This window comes from Saccopteryx leptura, chromosome 6, assembly GCF_036850995.1.
Source record: "Saccopteryx leptura isolate mSacLep1 chromosome 6, mSacLep1_pri_phased_curated, whole genome shotgun sequence".
NCBI lineage: Eukaryota > Metazoa > Chordata > Mammalia > Chiroptera > Emballonuridae > Saccopteryx > Saccopteryx leptura.
Genome location: NC_089508.1, coordinates 181,092,931 through 181,116,597, shown reverse-complemented (window position 1 = coordinate 181,116,597; position 23,667 = coordinate 181,092,931). Strand labels below are relative to the sequence as shown.

Below are 23,667 nucleotides of genomic sequence, written 5' to 3'. Positions count from 1 at the left end.
TAGTGTGGAAAGTCTACTGTTGACTAAGATGAGCTCACAACTTACTGTGGTGAGAGACGGCAGGATTGATGCTGTAGTTATTTTTCTCTTACCATCTAGATTTCTAGGTATGCTTTTCTTTCTTTCAACCTCTTTAATGAAAAAAAAATATTGCCATTAACTTGTGTCTTTTTTTTTTAATTTTCTTTTTCTTTTCTCCAAAGTTTACCTCAATGATGAATAAAAGTCATCCTAATTAAAACAGCCTACTAAGTGGGAGCTTTTCTCTCTCTCTCTCTTTCTCTCTCTCTCTATTTGGAAAGCTATTTGAATTTTGTATACTGATATATGCAGAGAAGTTTGGACTTGAGTTTGGTGTTAAATGAGGGAAACTGGGCACACAGACATGAAGTATAGTCTGCCCACAAACCCTCAGGGAAGACAGAGGCCTCAAAAAGAGGCCACATGGTGGAAGAACAATGGACAAGGCTTAGAGGTGTCGAAGGTGTCGGGGGGATTATGCATATTTTAGTGATCATGCAATAAACAGAGACTTAATCTATGAAGCTGACTTTTCTAGAATTGTAGGCTGCTTGTCACCATGGAAAGCAAGATTAATTTAGCGATATGCGAATTTTTTACTTAATATTTACGCATCGTGGAAATCAGGAAAATATAACTAGGACATGGATTATCTATGCCTAAAAGATGTTAACAACAAAAAGAAAATAAATAATAGTTGATGTATATGGGTTTGTCAAAAAAATTATCAAGATATTTTATAAAAATTTGTTTCAAAAAAATTTATATTTTATGAGACATGGATAATTTAACTGCTAAAGACAATCTGGGGGGTTTGGTGGTATTCTAATATAGGAAGAATGGGATATATTATTTTTTAATCAAAATTATGGCATTTGGATCCCAAGACTATAGGTTCCCCTAAGAAAATAATTCCCACTTTTCTAGCCCACATTTAACATTGAAAACATGAACAAACAAAGTTCTGGTGAATATTAAGAACTGGGCAGGTAATTTGGTGAACCCTAAATGGAGCATGATCAGAAAGAACAAAATCTACTTTAGAATAGCAATGAGTGATGAAAAAATGCATACTAAGATACTGCATTACAGCGATGGCTCGAATGAGCAAGTTGGCCCTGGGTGCTGAGGATGGCTCCATGGCCTTGCCTCAGGTCCTAAAATAGCTCAGTTGCTGAGCAATGGAGCAGTGGCCCCAGGGGGCAGAACATCAACTTCAGATGATGGTTGCTGGGTGGATCCCAGTCAGGGCACATGTAGGAGTCTGTCTTTCTGCCTCCCTGTCCTCACTTGATTAAAAAAAAAAAAAAGATACTGCATTGCTTTTTAAATTGAGGGAAAATGTGTGGTTTTATCAATATAATTGCCATAATCACCCCTACAGTTACTTACTAATGAACAATTCTTAGCAAGCCACTATGGTAATAGCATCACAGATACAAAGATGATTATTGAAAAGCTTCTGTTGTGAAGTTTTAATTTATTGGAGAGATGAGGCAGAGAAGGAGAAAAGCGAATGCCCAAGCAACATGAGGCAGAAATAATGTTTCCACAAGGTGGGTGAAAATGCTGTGAGGGAAATTAATGAAATAATGATTACAATAATATAATATATATTGTGTGTGACAGAGCCAGAGAGAGGGACAGATAGGAACAGACTGACAGGGAGAGAGATGAGAACCATCAACTCATGATTGTGGCACCTTAGTTGTTCATTGATTACTTTCCCATATGTGCCTTGACCAGGGGGCTACAGCAGAGTGAGTGACTCCTTGCTCAAGCCAGCTCACTTCAGGCTGGTGAGCCTTGCTCAAACCAGATGAGCCCACGCTCAAGCTGGCGACCTTGGGGTTTCAAACCTGGGTCCTCCACATCCTAGTCCAATGCTCTATCCGCTGCACCACCGCCTGGTCAGGTAATGTGATAATATTTAAGCCTTTATCTACTGAGTCTTTTCTATGTGGCAGACCAAGTTTTAAGCATTTCTAGGGAGTCCTTGATTTAATCCTCAGAGCAACCCAGCGGTCTTAGTTAATGACACTGAAATTAGACATATCATTTGTGCAAGCCAGTATTCAAATGTGAACTGCCCACAACTCCAAGAGTGCCCATTCTTAATTGTTTGGATTTGTTTCAATGATAAGGTCAGGGAAGGCCTCATTGAGGATGTGCTGCTTATTTAAACCTGAAAGTCCTGAAGAAGAAGGGGGTCTGTGGAGAAACCATCCACAAGGGAAAGGGAACTGAGCTTCCATGTGTGCATGGGATTGGCTTGTCGTATACAGGAAAACATAGCGGCTTATCACATGCTGGGGCATTGCAGAGAACAAGGCTGGAGAGGTCCTGAGATCAGGTGCTACCACAGAAGGAGCAAATATCCTGTGCTCCGTGGAAGGCACTGGATTTGTGAGTCCTGATGAAAGCTGTGCTTCGGAAAGATGCGCTGGGCCACCGTGGGAATAGTATAGTATCGTGGTTGAGAGCCTAAGTCTGCGAGCAAGCCTCTTGAGTTTGTAACCCAGCTCTCATAACCATCCCTGCTGGCACATGAACCCCTAGAAGTCTCGGTTTCTTCATCCACAGAGATCCCCTCGATGTTGATGACAGCAACTATGACTATGATTGTGAGATTCAAAGGGGGTCCTTTATGTGAAATGCTTGCTATGGTGCAGGTAGACAGTTCTCAGTAAGTACTCGCTTTGTGGTTAACACGTCAAAGGTAGACCGTAGAAGAGAGAGACTGACAGCAGGCTACCAACACAGTCTGGATGGCAACAGACAAACTGGTGAACTAGGACAGCGGTGATGGCAACTGAAAAGAGGACAGTTACACAAGACAATTTCAGAGACATAAGTGCTTTTGTGATTCATGAGATGTGGGAGGCAGAGACGTGGCTCTCTGTGTTCATGCCTGGCTCACTCCCAGATATAGAACAGTCGGGAAGACATGATGGTCTGGAGGAGAAATTATGGCTCCAGAATCTGTTTTGATGCCCTGCCTACGGATTAAAGGTAGTCTTCACGGTTTGTCACTCTGCCACCAAGGCAATATTTTCCCCAAGTGTCATACAGATAGAACTGTTGGTAATGGGTTGATCTGGGTGGCCGATACAAGGATTATCAAATAGCATGAAATTCCATGGTGAGAAAATCCCCTCCTGGGAAACGCTCCCTCTGTCCTGTTTTACATCAGGAACCTTTTTAAAATTTTATATTAGATGTATTGATACTTTTTTCATTTTTCTAATACCTCTCTTTCTCCCTCTTTCTTTTTCAACATACAGTCTGGGAAATACACATATATATGTACTTAAAATTTAAGAGTGTTTTTTAAAAATTTAAGAACATTGGTTTTTAAATGAAATTTTTTATAATTATGATCCTAATATGAACTTTTCTTCAAATTCTTTTCTGTTTTATTGAATTTATTTAGGGGACACTGGTTAAAAAAACTGTACAGGTTTCAGATGCAACTTCTACAACACATATGTACACTGTATTGTGTGTTCCCCACCGCAAGTTAAGTCTCTGTCCATCACCATTTATCTCCCCTGTACCCTCCTTCACCTCCTCCACATCTCCCCGTCCCCCCCCCCCAGTAATCACAAAATACTAAGGAACCAGCAGTACAGTCACTTGGATTTAACAAAGTCAGGAGAGGTGGGTTTGCATGGCTGAAGGTTCAAAATCTCCTGCAGTAAGCTAGGCAACATTTTAAGCTTGTCTCACCGGATTTCCACAGAGGCTTCTTAAAGGAATACACTTACCACTAAAAATTTAATATTTTTTAACAATTTCCCAAGAAAGTTGTTAACATAACTTCTTTGTTGCTATTAACTAATTATGGAGCTATACCTGAAGATTAGGAACAGCACCAAGGATCAAACAAAAGACCATGCAGAAACTTCCGGTCATTACGACATCAACTATCAAGAGAATCAGGCTGCCTCTCAGCATTGGCGTTGAGTTTCTGTTCAGCCCTCTTCACAGAGACAACTGAAACAGTACTGCGCACAAGATACAAAACAGCAAGAGCAGCAGCAGGTGGACAGGGAGCCCAATGTGAAGGCTAACTACCATATTAAAATTCAAAGGGAGTTAGTTGACACATCAATTAGAGAATGCTACTTAGTATCAATTCTGATATCATTGCAGTTTTGCTTTTATTTCTCTAGGAAGATTAAATACTTTATGACACCTTGGTGATCTTTCTTGCCATGCTTTACGTGAGTGGATCATTTATTTCTGGAAGTATCTCTTAACAGATTGTGAATACTCTAGTTCATTCTCAGTGTGAAACAGTGGGAAGGGTATGATGTTTAATCCTGTGATGTAAGCCAACCCTCCCCTCATTAACATTTGGTTTTAATGCTACTCTGCACTCAAATGACTGGACAGAAGATTGGCTAGTCATGAATTTGTGGCTTCTGTTTTAGGATGCTGGGATAATTATAGAAATAAGAATAACAACAGAACTTGATGTCCAACTTCTCATTCTGGAAGCATGCAGACTTGGAGATTATTTTTACACATGTTCTTCCTTTCACAGATGGAAGACTTTACTTCTAAGGCAATCCTGAATTTTTTTTTTGACACCAAATTAAACACTGTTCTAGTACTTGATGGTCAGGACTTCTAGTCAATAAGGTAGCAGAAAGACACTTTAAAAACATGTATAATTGTATACCCATTATCCAACATAATCAAATGTCAAAATGACCTGGAGATGTTTTCTCTGAATCTATGTACTCTAATTGATCAATGTCACCCTGTTAAAATTAATTGTCTATATATATATATATATAAACTGTATACATATATATATATGTATAACTGAGCATTTCTTTGACCTTCTTTCAGGTTCTTTTTTCAAAATAAAAGAATCTTTAGGAGAAATATGCAAATGCCAAAAACAATGTTAGGGCTAGATAGCTCTTTGAATTAGAGCATAGTTTTTATGAAGGTATAATCTTAAATTTCCATCTTTGTATAGGTCCTAAGTTTACTTTTCTCTGTACAAAAGATGAAGGTCTTATTCTAATTAGTCAATTCCAAATTTCAATATATTATGAAACATAGTACTTAAAAGAAATATTATACTTATTCCTAATAAAATAGTTTCTTTTTTTTAAATAATTGCTACTTGTTTTGCTTAAGGAAATTAAACAAATAATGTACTAATCCAATTTGAATCCAGTTTACTTCAAATGGATGGGAAAATCTATATTTATCTATTATACTGGAATATCAAATATAATATTCTCTGGTCAATTAGAACATTTTAATATTTTAAATATCACTTGTAGACACATATTAAAAAGCCCACTGAATCACATACACCAGAATTTTATCTCTTAAAGGGTCACTCAGAATTCTGTTTAAGTGTATCTTACCGGAAGTTGTCTTCACTACTTCAGTGGTGTTTCTCAGTCCAACAAATGAAAATTGATAAAGCCTCCAAGATCTTGTGTCACCCACTTCAACAGAACTACGCTTCCATTGATAGATAATTTCTTCCCGTGGATAACCGTCTGCCATGAGATGGGAAAGCTCACACTTAAAATGATTATAAATGAACACATGTAGCAACCACCTTCTAGGAACAAGACACTGAGGAAGGGACTGAGATAGGTAAAGTTATAGTTAGGCTTGAAAATTACGAGGTCAAAATCACCTTTGAAAGTCATTTAAATTGCATAGAAGTATAGTATAAATGGTTTAATACATAACACATACATGCTTTACATTGCCTGGGCTAAGATATAAATAGTGATCAGTATAGAATAAGTAGTACATGTGTAAGACATTGTTTCATGGTGAAGGGCAGTCTACCAGCACAGGATTGGGAGAGTCATGCAGAAACAGAAAATATTGGGAGGACAGACTCAAATTCCTCTCCAGAGCATGCATTTGGCATGGAAGGTGGTTGGGAAAAATGACCTCAACTATGTACATTATTCTCTCTCTTCAATTTGTCGAGACATCATTTTAATACACACAGAAATCTATAATGAAAGCAGTAAGTGGAAAGGTCAAGGGGAAGATACCAATGAGCAAGTGGTCAGTCTTATTCCACCAAGAGAACAGCCTTCAGAAAACCTTCAGGAAAGAGATAGTGCACTGATAATGCAGTGACTCTCAGCATCCTTTCCTAGACCAATACCCTAGACAAGTGTCTTAGTCTTTTTCTAAATTATTTGTTGCCTTGTAATGATGATGATAATACTTATTTCATGAAACTGATGGTCAATGTATATTTAATGGGTAAACATTCCTAATAAGTAAAATGTAGACTAAACTTAAATAGAAACAGATAAACAGAGAGAAGGATTTAAAAAAAAAACTAGAAATCATCTCAACTGTTTGTCTATTAATAATACTATGAAAAGATAAGTCTTGATTGTGGAAGCTGATTCACTACTTAAAATAAAATCTCTTCTGTTTCTTCCTTCTCCTTATTTTCTTTTCTTTTGATCCAATGCTTTGTCTGTTATGTATTTATTAATTAAGGAGAAGGAGAAGAGAAAGCAGGATTCCCCAATTGTTGTCGGGAGGCAGGATGTGTTGAAACTGAGGAAAAGAATGATGATATTAGGGAACTCCATATGGAGGATGTAATTGTGATTCAATTCTTACTGAATCTATTGGAGTGACATTGGCTAATAAAATCATATATGTTCCAGGTGCACAGTTCTATAACACGTCATCTGTTTATTTTACTGTGTCAAGTCTCCCTCCACCACCATTTAACCCTCCATATCCTCTTCTGCCTCCCCCACCCTGATTTAATTTTTACTAGCAAGAAATACTAACTTGTGTTTGGGTTCAGACGACAGTTGTCAATCAGTGACCTGACAGCACAGAATTCACCAGTTCTTAAGTTTTAGCTGACTCAAAAGGGGAAATTTAAAGAAATTAAAAGAAAATAAATCTAGACTCTTACAGCTTGGGGAAGATTTCACTTAAGAATATTCCATTCTTGGATAAAGTAAAACATATAAAATAAGTTTTGTAATGGAACTTTTTCTAAATACAGCGTTGGGAAAAAATAGGTTTACAGGGGTGAGTACACAAAACAGTTTATTCTTGTATAATTACTTATTAATTATTGCATTTTTTCCCCATATGAACAACTGTAAGCCTCTCTTTGCCCCTCCCTGTATAATGATAAACAGTGATATTTTTCCTTTAGTTCTCTTTGGAATTAATGTAATGATAAAGCAATGATCATTTCTCTCATCATTGATTTCTCTTAAGTATGGTTATTATGATTTAATTGGCTTTTAGGAGTTTCCCTCATTCCCTGGCTGGGAAATTATATTTATGAAGATAAAAACTTAAAATGCATAATCAGTACTCATTGCTGGTATGCACAAGTGGTGGACCAAAGATAAGGAGAAAGTGGGCAACCTGCATGTGTGTGGAAGAAATAATGAGGCATACAGTTGGGGGAAACTGAGGCTTGTTTTGGATTCAGTCAGGAAATATCTGTGAAGATTACTAAAGCTTAATGTAATCTGGGCTACAATCATCATGGCTCTTCTTCCTACAGTCTATTATCTGATGATAAAAATAATTAAGAATAGTAGAGCTTTTTATTGAATCTTTTGTGTTGAGGTAGCATACCAAGAATTATATATCTCTATATATTGTAACAATAAAACAATATTGTGATGGGGCAGGTTCTATCATCTCTGTTGGGTAGCTGGTAATACAGGCTCACTGAGAGATTAATTTGCTCCAGTCTGCAGTGACAGAGTTGGAATTTGAACTAGACCCATATGATGCCACAAATCAGTCTTTTACTCATGGGTGGATAATTAGTTCTAGGTATTATTAGAACTCCAGTAGGAGGAGATAATGATCAGTTGTGTTATTGTTAACAGGTATACAAAATTGGAATGCGCAAATAACACCGTTGGGTCTCTGTGCATCCTGACAGGTAAAGGAAAGAATAAGTAGCAAATGCCCCGTCACACTCTCCTCCTGGGTCCATGGAGGAGGAGGCCATATGATCCACCATTGCTCCTTTCTATTCAGTCCAGGCCTGGCTTTACAATTCTTCTCAACAAAGTGCTCCAGGCAACCATGGCCAATTTAATAAGTGTATTCCTCACTAAAGCATATTTGTAATTCCTGATGAATTAGATCCCTTTTTGCAAGAATCACTCTAATAGGGACAAGCTAGTGATATAATAAAAGATACTGCCTGACCTGTGGTGGCGCAGTGGATAAAGCGTCAACCTAGAAATGCTGAGGTCGCCGGTTTGAAACCCTGGGTTTGCCTGGTCAAGGCACATATGGGAGTTGATGCTTCCAGCTCCTCCCCACCTTCTCTCTCTGTCTCTGTCTCCCTCTCTGTCTCTCCCTCTCTCCCTTTCTCTCTCCTCTCTAAAATGAATAAAAAAAAAAGATACTGTTAAAAATCTTCAAAGTCAACCATATTACTCCATGGAATTTTGCATCCTCTGTGAACCTTCCAGTTAATTGACATTGTGATTAGACTATTTGGTGAGAGGGGATACGGAGCCCAGAAGGAGTATTACTTACAACTGGAGAACTCCAAGGGGCAAGAGTGTTCATCCATTGGGAAATTGTGCAACTGTAATTGGCACTCTGCATCAATTGTCAACCTAAATAGAAAGATATAAAGCATAGGTAGGAAGATTTTAGACTAGTTTTCAAAATGTATGTTAGCACAATTTCTAGTGACCATTCTGCATATTTATTCCTGGGGATACATTCTTACTGATAACAGAAGGTAATTCTCACTGAAAAAAAATTTACCAAGTCCAGGAGAAAACTATTTAACACTTAAGGTTGGTCTATTCATTTTCACAGACCGGGCAATAAGTTCTCATTGACCCCAACTCCATATTTTCAAAACTTAGGATTACACCATTTTTTTTCTAGCAAATTAATTGCACACATGAGATTGCTCAGTGAATATATTTAACTTAACAAAATAAACCGTTTTAAGAACTTCAGCCCATTAGCTGTTTGCATGTAAATGAATACTGATAAATTTCAGATTTGTCCACTAATTAAAGCAAAATCTTCTGTTTGTAAGTACTTGTTAGATGTTAGCTTTAAATTACTATATATGTGAGTTTAAAAATAACTGTTTTGTAATGGAGTATTATGCATTCTCACAATGGAACACTATAAACTATTAATTTCATGGATGTTATAGGATGTTTAAGGATGTTAAAAATAGAAAAATATCTAATGGCAAACAGGAAACGTTAGATGAAAACACACAGAGACATACTAGAAATATGTTTGCCAGTGAGTCTCAAATAGTTTATATCTAAGATGCTGATTAAACATACAGGTTTTCTGAATCCCAGTGGGCTTAGGCTCTAGGAGGAGGGAATTTAAAGGCATTCAGATGGCTCGATCACCTTTGTAGAAGTGTGAACATATTCTAGAATTATATTGGTGATAGACTGTTGATTTTTTAAATTTCATATTTGTCAACTATATTTCTTACAATGATATCAGTCTTAAAGTAATGAAAATATTATTTTGTGAACATTTGTTTATTTTAAAATATTTTGCAATTTAACATACTTTTTAATTGGGGAGATTTTATTTCTTGGTAGTAAAATAGAGAAATTACTGATCTTCATTTATAACTAATAATCATTGAGTTGTTAATCATTTAGGTGGCACTGGGTAAGGGTGAATTGTTCTTTTATTGAATAAGTGTTAAATTTAATAACTGTGGCTTTATTGTATTTGAATCTGTGCAAAGTCACAAAGTTGGTAGCACAATTGAGATCTGGACCCAAGATTAAGTGTCTCCATAGCTGGAGGTTTTACCATTGTCACTCAATAATTATATACTCTTCCAAAGAAAAGATTAGTTTTATTCATAGGTGAAATTATAATTGAATTTGATATTTTTAGTTTTAGCTCTCCAAATTAAACTGTAATTGTTAAAATAAAAAAATTATACAGTTTGCAGAAACAAAGATAGATACATACATATATATCTACACACACATTCATAACTCATTATAGATAAGAACAAGAATAAAATAATCTTTCAGCATAGATTGGCAACTCATTCAGACTTTGATTGAATTTTATGCTGACATTTTTGAGGCTGTTTCTATAATTAAATATTGAATAGTGATTCTACAAATCACCAGCAGTGAAAAACTATTATGTTAGAAAATGTTATGAGAACATAAAGGAACTTGAGATATTGTGACTGACTTAATATTTCAAAAGGTAGACTGAACTCTGACTTATCAGACAAACTTCAATTTTCACTAGATTCTGATTTCAGTCATTACCTTATCTTTAATTTAATAAAGCCCACAATGAGTTCAAACTATACGCAATGACTTTCTTCTATAATTGTAGACATTTTCCCTAGTCACTGATATAATCCTGCTTAATTGATATAAAGGTTTATTATTTTGTATGCTGAACATTATATAAGGCATTAGGTATATGTCACAAGGGCATTTACATGAATCATTTTGAAGCTAAAGGTTCCAGGATACTAAGACCTAGAGGAATCATATTTATATCTTTTACTGAAAATATACATGAATAAATTTTATATCTGTTGTGCTTACTAGATATTAGGGTCTCAGCACTTTACATATCACCCTATTTAATCCTTACAACAACTCTGTAAGATAAGAATCATTGGCTTTAGTTTATAAAAATTAATGTAAGCTAAGAGTTTAGCTTAGTTGGCTGGGTGGTGTTTTCTGGGGTGGTTGTGCCTTCTTTCTCAATAATCCCTATCCATTTCTACCTGATTACTCTAAATAAAAATATAACCAAGTAAAAACATCAAGCTTACTATAACAATAAAGCTTTGAGATATGTCTTCTAGCACTAAGACCCCTGCTACCAGATAGCTGCCCCACTTCCTATATGTAGAAATTCTGGAGAGTTGCCCCTAATACATATGAATAGTATGACATAGAGCTAAGAACTTTATATAGAGCCAGATTTGTCTGATTCTTAAGTCTATGTACTTATATATTATGTTGTTTAATAATATATGCTCACCAATGAAAATTTTCAGCATAAAAATATTTTCACTGTATCTAAGAATAAAGTGCTATGATAATGGCATAAAATAAAGTAAAAAACCTCCCAAATATTACTTACTATTTAAGTTCAGAAAATAAAAAATAGCTTCAAGTTTTCCCCCAAATGGGTATCTTTCCAAAAGAGCCAATAAACTAATTCAAACAACCTATCAGTGTAGTAGAGAGTGCATGCTGGGAGGCGGAATTCATTCTAGTTGCTTGCATTGTGTAGCTAAAAAGAGAAGGACATTCTGGAGACTTGCACATCGAAAAATCTCCTTTTGCAGCAGTTTCCTTGGAAACGGAGACATTTCCACGCATAACAACTGGTTGTCCCAAGGATGACTAACTATGTTTTAGTTTTCACATTTTAAAGTAGCAGGACATGCACACAAAGCCAAGACTGGTGCAAAGATCAGGTGGTCTTAAAAAGGCAAGGGAAATTGCATGTGCTTGGGAGAAAAGCGTTCTCACATCAGTCATAGAAAATAAGTTTTAACTATTCCTAGTCCTTTGCTAAAGCTCACTGAAAACATAGAGAAACACAGGTAGTGTAGTGTCACTTATTATTTTCATCAAACATGCCAACCCTGATGTTAGCTTAAGATTTCTCTCCTTCCTTCCTTCCTTCCTTCCTTCCTTCCTTCCTTCCTTCCTTCCTTCCTTCCTTCCTTCCTTTCTTTCTTTCTTTCTTTCTTTCTTTCTTTCTTTCTTTCTTTCTTTCTTTCTTTCTGTCTTTCTTTCTTTCTTTCTTCCTTTCTCTCTCTCTTTCTCTCTCTCTTTCTCTCTCTCTTTCTTTCTCTCTTTCTTTCTCTCTCCCTTTCTCTCTCCCTTTCTCTCTTTCTTTCTCTCTTTCTTTCTTTCTTTCTTTCTTCCTTTCTCTCTCTCTTTCTCTCTTTCTCTCTCTCTTTCTCTCTCTCTTTCTTTCTCTCTCTCTTTCTCTCTCTCTTTCTTTCTCTCTCTTTCTTTCTTTCTTTCTTTCTTTCTTTCTTTCTTTCTTTCTTTCTTTCTTTCTTTCTTTCTTTCTTTCTTTCTTTCTTTCTTTCTTTCTTTCTTTCTTTCTTTCTTTCTTCCCTGGCTTAAGAGGGTGTGGTTGTTCTTTGATTCCCAGCAATTACTTTTTTTCTTCTTACAAAAGAATACCTTAAGGTGTAGAGTACTCGACCATCATTCCAAATTCTCAGCATCCTATTGGGGGTGGTTATCCAGTGTGCATCAGCCTTCTTAGAATTTCTGAAGAACGTGTCTGGAATCCAGATTTTCCCCACCATGTTGCTGTTCAATCGGAGGACTTTAATGGTGCTATTAAATTTCAAACGTCTGTCATACCATGTTTGGGCAAAAAATATATCTATTGTATATTCCTGTTATAAAGAAAAAAGATGAAACACAACATTTGTAATACAGTAGGGTTATATTGTAGAGCATTTTTTTTCTTTTATGATCATACGTCCTTTATGTTCTCTTTCCCATTATGAACTACTTTGGCTTTGAATAGTTTGAACTAAAGCAAAGGCTGTCTAAGGAGACTCACTCATCTCTGGTAGATTGGTTGATATTTTCCTGAAAAAAAAAAAAAATAGACTGGTCTAAATGAATTCTGACAAATGATCATAGCTCTGATACAATTGTTTGCATTTGATATCTGTAAGGCAGAGTTTCTTATGTTATTTTGGGCTAGTTAATTTGTTGTTGTGGGGACTGTCTTGTGTATTTGAAGATGCTTAGTAGTCTTCCTATCCTCTACTCATTAGACCTCATCCCTCCAGTGTGACAACTAAAACAATACCTCTAGACATTGCTAAATGTCTTGAGGGAAACAGTCACCTGGGCTGAGAACCACTGCTGTAAAGGGAAAGTCCAGAATACTAAATAAAAGCAGCCCTAAACGGGAGCTGTGCAGCCTCAGTCCCCTCGTGAGAAAATAGCGGCCCTGAAGAACCTATCTTGCCGGGTACTGTGATGTTAGAACACGAGAATTCACAGGGAATGCTTTGCGTTGTGTCTGGCAGATATAGCAAACACCAATACAATGTAGAAGGTCACCGTTTATTTAAAAGAAGAAAACGATTTTAGTTGTCTTTTCCTCCAAACAAGAGGAAAATAAACCAACTGACAAATAATTTTTAATACCTTACTAATCTCTATCACAAAGCATGCCCTGAAAATGCCAAAGTGCCATGGTGATACATTACTCTGTAAAGATGACCCTCAAGGATTTACCACTACAGTGACAGGCGATTGACTCTAACCAAAGAGAAGCAAGGAGGACGTGAATTCAGACTGTTAGGGCTGCATCAGAACACCTGAGTTATAGTTTGACTATCATATTTAACTATGATTTAGCATTATTTATAATTTGATTTGAATCATGCCTATAAATGAGAAAAATTTTAAAATAATAACCTTCAGCATCCAATTTCCTTAACCCACCACCAGTGTATGATGGAAATACAGAAAGTATTTGCCCGAGAATACACAGCCCTTCAGGATCAGACTAGACTCTCACTGCTTCGCCTCATTTGGACAGTCCTGTGTTACTCCCTTGCCCCTCCTGCTGCTGTGTCTCATTGCATTGGTCTACATTTCCCATGGGGGGAACCAAGCCACTTGGCTCACCATTTCATTCCATCTTTGCAGTCTATGCATAAAGAGAAGGGAACCGATCTTGTGAAATTCTTTGTCAACTAAGAAATGATGGGCCAGTATATAGAGTAATTAAATAATTTCTGATGTACATTTTGCCAAAACACACACATAAAGAAGGAAACATAAAAGCTTTAAGATGATTTAAACCGGCATTTCATAGGCTATGATCCTGGGACAGTAGTTCTTGGAACTACTATTCTAGAAATTAAAAGTTCTATGCTTTAAATAAACCACATATATATTATAGTTTTTTTCTTCTTGGGTGTTGACAGTTAGCATCAGAATGCTAAGTATTCTGAGAATTGGGGTTGTAAAAAAGAAACATGTTGGCATTTGTTTAATGGGTAAACAAACAAACTTATTTTCACAAACTATGCAGGTGGTGCCATGCTTTTAATCACCACAATTGAGAGCTACTAAAGTTTCTCATATCTCTGACTTAACAGGGTATCCTTATTGCTAGCTTGGTAAACACTATTTTTTTTCTTCTTTACCAAGTAAGAGGAGGGGAAATAAACAGACTCCTGCATGCTCCCCTACCGGGATTCTCCCAGCAAACCTCATCTAAGGCTGATGCTCTGCCCACCTCGGGCATGCTCACAACCAAGCTATTTTTAGTGTCTAAGGTGGAGGCTCCATGGAGCCACCCTTAGCGCCTGGGGTCTATGCACTCAAACTAATCGAGCCATGGCTGCAGGAGGGGAAGAGAGAGGGAGAGAAAGAAGCAAGAGGGGGAGGGATGGAGAAGCAGATGGTCACTTGTCCTGTGTGCCCTGACTGGGAATCGAACCTGAGACATCCACACTCCAGGTTGATGCTCTACCACTGAGCCAACCAGCCAGGGCAGTAACACTATTATAAAGTTATGTTATGTTATGTTATGTTATGTTATGTTATGTTATGTTATCTTCCACTCTGTTCTATATTATAGACTCCAATCTAGTTTATTATTTCAGATTTGGATAGAAAGTGTTATACCATAAAAAGTTACTTGTATTGTTGCTTCTAATAATTACTTTCTCTGAGAAACAATTCTCATTCGAAGCAAACTATGCCTTCTCCACACTATCAATATTCTATAAAGTAGTGGAATCCTGTATTTTATTTTGTACTAAGAAGTACTTACCAAGTAAGCAATTATTGTTGAATTTTGAGTATAGCATTTTTACACAAATTAATTGTTTACATAGGATCACATTTAATTTTTATAACAATCATTAAAATGTATCATCATATTGTAAGAGAGGAAAAAGAGATCTGAAAGATTCTCTCTCCCTTCTGAATTTTTTGTTGTCATATTTCTTGCTATGTTCATCGTACCACATATACCCTTTAGTATGTTAATAACAGACAAACTATTAGAAACTTACCATATTTATAGCATTCACTGGACCGATGCTATTCACATACATGTCTGTGTGAATTATTGTTGGTTTCACTGTAGAGAGAACCAGAGATATATGTGTAAAGAGATGCACAGCATTTTAATCTGTGTTATTCTCGAAATACATTTATTTTGCCATTTGAGAAGTGATTTATTTACAACTAATTTGGTTCTAGTGACTAATTCAGTTCTTTTAGATAACTATTTTAAAAGAAGTGTCTCTGTTTAGTGTGTAAATGTTATGACTAAGAATAGTAGAGTTTTGAAAATGATTATTCTTTTGAGACTATGTAAAGACGAACAAATAAGAAAAAGTCCTCAAATTCCCCTGCCTTCTCTCAGATATCCTGAATTTTACCATTTTTCCTCTGAGCTCTGAAATCTATTTGGACATTGTAACCTTACTTGCCCCATAGAGAAAAAAAACAGCTACTTCATGACCTAGAAAAATATGCCCAAGATATTTAGATATAAAAAGCAACAAGTATTGTGAATTGTTTTGGAACAGTTGAACCTGTTGATTTCTTTTATGAGCACATCATCCACATATGCCTCTAAGCCAGCACATCAGTCTTCCTCAGGGGTTTCGTGGATTCTGTGACTCATCAGCCAATACGAGGAAACCATATGGGAACCCAACACACACCTATTTGTCAAGGAGGCCTGATGTTAACAACCGCGTAGTGTTACATCCATGAGCAAATGCAGGTGCTCCATTCTCATTTCACATTTAATGAACAAGGATTCATAATATCATTCTGGGCTTCAGTTCAACATTTGTCTCACCTTTATCCACTTCCCTGGAAATGGTCATGCCCCAGTTCTTTGTGGTGGATTGACTTCTTTACAACTCCCAGTAACTACGACCTCGCTGTCACCTCAGGCAAGCTACCTCTGTCCTGTGAACGTTGGGCTTGATTATTTGACTTGCTTTGGTTAAGAATGTATGGACAGAAGTGGGTGTGCTAGTTCTGACTGCAAGCTTTAAGCCTAATGAACTTCTAGTGTCTCTCTTGGTCTTGGCTGTTATCATGAGAAGGATACTCCTAGCTGGTCTGCTCATCCCAGGAGTAGAATGAGAATCCAGCTTCCTTAATGAACAGCCTCAGCTTGGCTTAGATTAAATCACCACCCCAGCAAGCGCTAAGAAAATGCCTACCGTTATTTGCCCCTGGGATTTTGTGGTTGATTGTTACACAGCAGTAGGTAATGAGTATATCCTTTCTTTATCATTATTTACTTACCTGTTTCTGATGTTACTTCATAAAGCAATTGTCTCTTTTTCCCAACAGCCTTTGTCTGGGGGGATAACTAGTTCTCAAGTCTCAGTTGAAAATCATCTTTCTTCATTTGAACTTATCACTGTCCCTCCTATCCTCAGGCTAGAATGCTATTTTTATATTCTTTACCTATTTTTGTAACATATAAAGAAACTATCATTTAAATAGTTCTGGTTTTTGAAATATGCTAACGTTTTCTTCTAATGCGTTTGGCACGCTTATGGGTCCCTGTCTGGCCCACACTACAACGGGCTTCAGCATACCTCCTATATCGGGCCGAAGTTTGTTGTCATATCCTTCCAGGAGGTTGTTTAAGATAACAGTGACATCACCCTCAGGAACTTTCGGTGTCAGGACCCATGTTTTGTTAGAGGCATAATCTTCATAGTCATCATCAGATTTTTGGCTAGTGAGGCTAAGAAAACAAAAATATTGGTTAAGAAACACAGAGTCTACATCCAACTTAACTTTCCTGTTTGGACCACTGGTGAAAATGGAGAAATGAAGCTGGATTACAGGAATAAATGGAAACGGATTGGCATGATCGTTCTCACCCAAGGATTAGTGTAGACAATGACACCACGCAGTTGTGGATCACAACGAATAAGAGTGTACTCTCCATTTCTTTTCCTTGTGCTCTGCCTTCCCATCTATAAACAGACTGTGTTTTAACAGTGATTTTGTTTGGCCTTTTCCAGAGCTGATGTTCTTTTTTGCCCACCTGTCCAGTCTCATGAAGGGCCTATAAAAAACTCTCATTTTATTTTATTTTGTGAATGGGAAGCGTAAATGATCATAATGCCGTCTAAGCATTCAGGCATAATGTCTACTTCTCTTCCCTGTGAGGAGTTAACTCGCTCCCACCTGTTACTGAAAGGAAGAGACTGATAATGAGATTCACTCCCACAAACCCCCAGATGGGCCTCTCCCTCCTCAGTGGAATACCCGGAGAGCTCCCTCTTGCTGCCTTTCCTTCCCCCAGGGCGTGTGTTTGTGTGTTTTTCCTCCTCACTTGCGCTGAAGGCCAGGGTGGTTCATTTATCTTAGACTGTTAAGAACCCGGTACTATGAAGAAAAATGGAACTGCACTGCTCTTTACTAGAGCAAAAAAGTTCCTAAACTGGAAACTCGTACTGGTGCTTAATGTACGACAATCATAGACATGAAGTTACCTATTCGGAGTGATCAGAAAGCCACATAATATCCTGTGATTCCATTTTCTATGCCGAAGCCTCTCAGTAAGGCTCCCATGGTTATGCCAGGAGGTAAGGCTACCTTTGGAAAGATATAATAATTTCTGTAACCTGCCTTGTCCCCGCCCCAAGCTCCATTCCATCCCCCCCACACACAACATAATTATATCTTCCCAATTCAGGAGTAATGAAGAACTTTGCAAAAGCTGCCACTTTTGTCCTTATCAGCGCTCCATGAATATTGGTTACTTTTGTCATTTATGGTAAATAAAAATTATAAATGTAAAAGTTTCCATCCCATCCCCAGTTTATTTTTCTAAATAAATGATGTAGACTGGATCTTGTCAGAAATCAAATCACCGCCACGGTAACCTGAATGAATATGTGTATGATACTCAATATGAAATATATATTTATTTCTTGGTCCTGGACAGTTGGCTCAGTGGATTGAGTGTGAGCCACGTATGGACATTCCGGGTTTGATTCCCACTCAGGGGACACAGGAGAAGTGACCATCTGCTTCTCTGCCCCTCCTTTCCCCCCTTCTCTTCCACTTCCCCTCCCACAGCCAGTGGCTCGATTGGTTCAAGTTGGTCTAGGTGCTGAGGATAGCTTGGTTGGTCTGAGCATCAGCCCCAGACAAGGGTTGCCAGGTGGATACTGCCCTGGGCACATGAGGGAGTCTGTCTCTCTATCTTCCCTCCTCTCACTTAAAAAAAAAAATAAATAAAAAAAAAAAAAAATATATATATATATATATATATATATATATATATATATTTCTCAAACCATTATTTTATCACCTTTCTCCAGTCATAGTCATAGATATGGTTCTGTTTTATATGCATAGCTTGGAGAACGATAGATAGATAGATGATAGATAGATAGATAGATAGATAGATAGATAGATAATTAAGTATGATAGAATAAAGCTGATAAGTGATTAATCTGGATTGAGAATGAGTAAGGGACATGAAGTTTTAAGAGCAATCACTGGCGTGAATTAATTTAGTAAGGATGTAATCTCTCTTTATATTCCTTGGAGACATTCTGAAAAGGAAACATGAACTGAGCAACACATCTGCACACCTACCGAAGCTGGCATTTTACATCTTCCACTTTAGTAGCAAAAGAACTTGAAACAAAATGTGAATTTCATAGCTCACCTATCGAGCTACAGAATTTCATAGCTCACTGCGAGCTGTAACCCGCAGTGACGAGTTCTCTGCTGGGAAAATCCCCCTTGGGCCTCAATCCATTATTCCTCCACCAGAGCACTGTGAACTCTGCCTAATGGAACTCTAATCCTATGACCCAAATCTTACTAATTTAAGGAGAAAAAAAAAATCTCTCTTGCTAAGATATTTTTAAACCCTTCCAATAATTCATTGAGGAAAACAAAATGCATTTGCTCCATTGGATGTCATCATATTGGAATTTTACTACTGTTTAATTTGGTCATACAAGTAATGTCTTTTAGAAGATTTTTTTTAAATTTTTATTTTATTTTATTTATTCATTTTAGAGAGGAGAGAGAGAGGGAGAGAGAGACAGAAAGGGAGGAGAGAGAGACAGGGGGGAGGAGCTGGAAGCATCAACTCTCATATGTGCCTTGACCAGGCAAGCCCAGGGTTTCAAACCGGCGACCTCAGCATTTCCAGGTCGACGCTTTATCCACTGCACCATCACAGGTCAGGCAAATTTGGTCATACAAAAGGGTCTTTTCAAAAACACTTGATCCTTTCTTCTTCCCCTTTCTCCCTGTGTTTATTTGTCTCTTTGTCTGTATCTCTCTCATAAAACTTCTTCAAGGGAAGTTCAGATATATTAAGTGGTTTGGTTGGCTTGTTTATAGCACTTCCTCATACTAAGAAATAAATGATCCTAGCCTCATGGTGCTGTGTTACTGACATAACTATTATCTGGAGAATTAGGAGAATACAATAAATGGAAAGAAAAGAGATACTTGCTTAGAAGGTAGGTTACTTTCCAAAATTGCACCAGTAATTCTCTTTATAGCATCACCTATTGGATGCCAGAATAATAATCAAATTGATTCCACTTAATTGTCAGTGATGGATGTTTTCATCCATAGTCATAGAGAGATTAAATGGAGTGAAGAAATTAAGGCATATATTTGGGAGTCAGAAATTACCTGGTTTGTGTGCTAGATTTGTGTTTTTCTTCTATCACAATTTTATATGAATTTGAGCAAATTATTTAACCTGGCTAAACTTCAACATTCTCATTCTTTTAAAAAACTTAATACTAGTGTTCATATCACATTTTGTGTGTGTGTAAGGTTAAGGCAATACTTATTCAATGCTTAGTATAGTTTTGAAAATAGGTTTATATTATAATTATTGTTATAAAGAGACCACTGCTAAGTTTATAAGAACAGCTCCGATCATGTAACTAAAACCTGTTTCTACAGATGCTGCCTCTAGGCTTTTATTTAATATGGGCTAAGAAGGACTAACAACAGATGTTTTCCAGGAAGAAAAATAATGAGCCCCTATATTACAAATAAATGAAGGTTGTATTCCCTAGATCTTTCCCAGCTGAGGTCTAAATTAATAGGGCTGATACATACTCTAGGATTGTGTCCAGATTTGTCTTTAGGAAAAGAAAAACGAGCCTTTCTCATTCCATGTTGGCTGTTTCTTTCTGTATAATTCTTTGGAGTCAAGAACATCCACATTTATAGGTGAACAGTCTAAAGATAAAGTCTGACCATTCGATAAGGCATTCTATAGTATTGTAAACTCCATGAGGATGCCTGGGTAGAAATAGATTGATAAAGATTCAAGAAAATTGAGTTAACTGTTGAGTGGGCCAAGAGCAAACGCGAATTCGGACTTTTAGCTCAAGGCACCTATTTAAATAAATAGCCTTTAGGATTGATTATTGCTTCTTGGATCCCTTAGTTTCAAAAATGATCTTATAAAGGGAAGAATTAACATGGAAATTACTCTTAAATTAAGTTATTATAATGGAATTTTTTTTTTATAGTTTGAGTGTTCATTTCTGAGAGACAGTGCCAGAAAATGTTGTAAAGCTTTTATTTTTGATAGTCTCAAAAAATTGTTAGAAAACCACCTGACTGAGAGCTTTGGATAGCAAAATGGGCATTTCCTAGGAACCTACCAGAAACACAGAACCCTGGGCCACCCGGACTCCTGAATCAGAATCTTTAATTTAATATAATCTTCAAGAGATTGATTCATATGCACATATTAAAATTTGAGACTCTCAGTCATACCATCTTTAAATTGGTGGTTCTTACTCTGGTGTGTGAGTGTAGACACATACACCCACGCGCGGGAGGGGGGGAGCTTTTTTATATAAATACAAACTTCCAGGTTTCTACTTAGATCTGGCTCTGAATTGCCTTGCTGTGAGCTAGGTTATTGATTTTTATTTTCACCTTTATTGTTTTATACATGATTTAAATTTATGCAAACATGTAATGAGTTCATGTTGATAATCAGAACCAAAAAAAAGAGAGAGATTTTATTTAGGAAGAATAAGTGGCTTAGAAAAACACAGTGAATACTGGATAGACATAATTTAATCAGAGATTGTTCTCATTAATATAGAAGATTCTAAATATCTGAATTTTGGTGTATATTCAACACCTTTGCCACAGTGAATATTAATCATGCAATTTTTGAATTTTATATTTTAATCTAGGTATTTCAGATCCTCATAGATTCAATAAAGCTTTAAGTTTTGTGAGGGGAAAAAAATCTAGTCATTATATTAGATCCCAGGGTAGTACAACAGCAAACATTTGGGTGAGATAGAAATACATTTTATTCTGGTACCTTTAAACCCATTGCTTGGCTTCATAAAAACAGAGTATTATATAAGGTCTACCAGAAAGTTCTGTCCGTTTTTGGAATAAAACAAAATACAAACTTTTCTTACCGTCAATAAACTTTATTAAATAATATAATTGCCATTATTATTAATGATTTCTTGCCAGCGTGAGGGCAATTTGTATATCCCATTTTTGAAAAATGTTTTATCTTTTGATGTGAAAAACTGAACCAGTGCTTGTTTGGTATCTTCTTCATTTTTTAATTTTTTTGCCCTTCAAAAAATTTTGTAAGGACAAAAACAAGTGATAATCAGAGGGTGCTAAGTCCGGGGATTATGGTGGATGCGACAGACATGCTTCTGTAGCATTTCTTCCTTGTTGAAATTCGTAAAAATTACAGTGGCGTAAATGAACTTTATCAGTAGCCATGGGTACACTATGGCTTCACACATAAGACTAATGTGAATCAACTTTGTTTTAGTTAATTTGCTACATCAGTACATATACATTAAGTGATAAAAATAGAGAGGCACACATGCGCCAAATAAACATGTGCTTACATGTTGAAACTTGTTGTGATAGAAGCGGACAGAACTTTCCGGTAGACCTTATATAAATATATATATATATTTATATATTGATATAATCTGACATGGATAGGTAAACAGTTGAATAAACAGAATACTCATTTATTTTTGTACTTGAAATGTTTTTGTTGTTGTTGTTGTTTGTTTTTTTATACAGGGACAGAGAGAGAGTCAGAGACAGGGGTAGATAGGAACAGTCAGACAGGAACAGAGAGATGAGAAGCATTAATCATCAGTTTTTCCATTGCGGCACCTTAGTTGTTCATTGATTGCTCTCTCATATGTGCCTTGACCGTGGGCCTTCAGCAGACTGAGTAACCCCTTGCTCGAGTCAGCCACCTTGGGTTCAAGCTGGTGAGCTTTTGCTCAAACCAGATGAGCCCGCGCTCAAGCTGGCGACCTTGGGGTCTCAAACCTGGGTCCTCTGCCTCCTAGTCAGACGCTCTATCACTGCGCCACCACCCGGTCAGGCTGGTACAGGTTTTGGCTTCCTTTTACTTTGTAGGTATAATAAGTCAAATGCCAAGTATCTCAGATGTCAAAACAAGTCTCCCAAGACACATATGTTAGCAAAATGAAACCTTTTGGAACTTTTCTATTAAAAATTCCTGTGCATTGGACTTTCTGCTCTGTCAGTTTTACCTGTATTGTCCATCTCCACTATCTAACATACAATCTATTGCTTGCTTTTCCTGCACTCTTAGGGATTCTCCTGCTCCCTTCAATTCCCATTCAGCTCTCAGATGCAGTCGGCAGTCTCACAGTCCTCAAGCATCAGCAACAAGAGAACGTGATGTTTCTTACATCATGCTGTCACGTGAGAGTTTGTTGAGTCTCAGAAGCATGAGCATACATTGTCCTTTCTGCTGACAATTGTTCCTTCTCTACACCTTCCAGAATAATACTTGCCCTGGCTTATTCTTTGTTCCCTTCCAATTTTCAACACAAACATCACCTTCTCATGGAGGCCATACTTTACTGTGTATCTCCTTCTGTCATCTACGCCATCTTTGTATGTTCTATTCAGTTCCTTATTTCTTGATTGGTTTATTGTCTGTCTCCAGTACTAGACTATACATTCCATGAGTGCCTGCTTAATTAGAGCTTATGGAAAGAATTTCTTTTTTTATTTTTCTTTCTTTTTTGGCTAAATAGTTTTCCTAAGGTAAATAATAAAATCAACAATGCCTACTGTTAAATATTCCTTGTGTTCTAAGAATAACTTTTGGGACTTCATATACATTCTCTCACTGAATCCTATATCTGAGAAACATACATAATCTGTCTTCTTGATGCCAAATACCAATGGATTTGAAGAGAAACAATGATATTTATCAGGAGTCACTTCAGATTGCCAAAACCAAAATGTTAAACCAGTATGCTACCAGGCTTTGAAACAGGAATCCGGGCCAGCAAATCCACCACTGTACATCCATCAAACACTAGAATCCACCAAAATAAATGGTCGCTCAAGTTCATTGTCCCTTAGGACAATAAATTAGCTTATGCTCGAGCGCAATAAAAGTATGGCACCTTCAGCACAGCGCTAATAACATTCCGATTCCATAAGATTGCCAGTGCAGAGGCCAATGATTTGATTTCCCCACGCCGAGGCAGAAAAGTGAAGCTCACTATTTAAATTAATGGATGTAGTAAGCTGCCTCACTTAA

At 36.9% G+C, this 23,667-nt stretch overlaps 1 protein-coding gene across 2 annotated transcripts in view; it reads right to left on the bottom strand.

The window, feature by feature from the left end:
- GABRG2 (gamma-aminobutyric acid type A receptor subunit gamma2) overlaps positions 1-23,667 on the bottom strand; it is an 80,441-nt gene that overhangs the window by 39,712 nt on the left and 17,062 nt on the right. For both annotated transcript variants that reach the window (XM_066342581.1, XM_066342582.1), the window contains exons 2-6: positions 16,658-16,809; positions 15,101-15,168; positions 12,225-12,445; positions 8,572-8,654; positions 5,415-5,552 (exon numbers count right to left, since the gene is read on the bottom strand). In XM_066342581.1, coding sequence (XP_066198678.1) covers positions 5,415-5,552; positions 8,572-8,654; positions 12,225-12,445; positions 15,101-15,168; positions 16,658-16,809 — 662 coding nt within the window. The remainder of the gene's footprint in view (positions 1-5,414; positions 5,553-8,571; positions 8,655-12,224; positions 12,446-15,100; positions 15,169-16,657; positions 16,810-23,667) is intronic.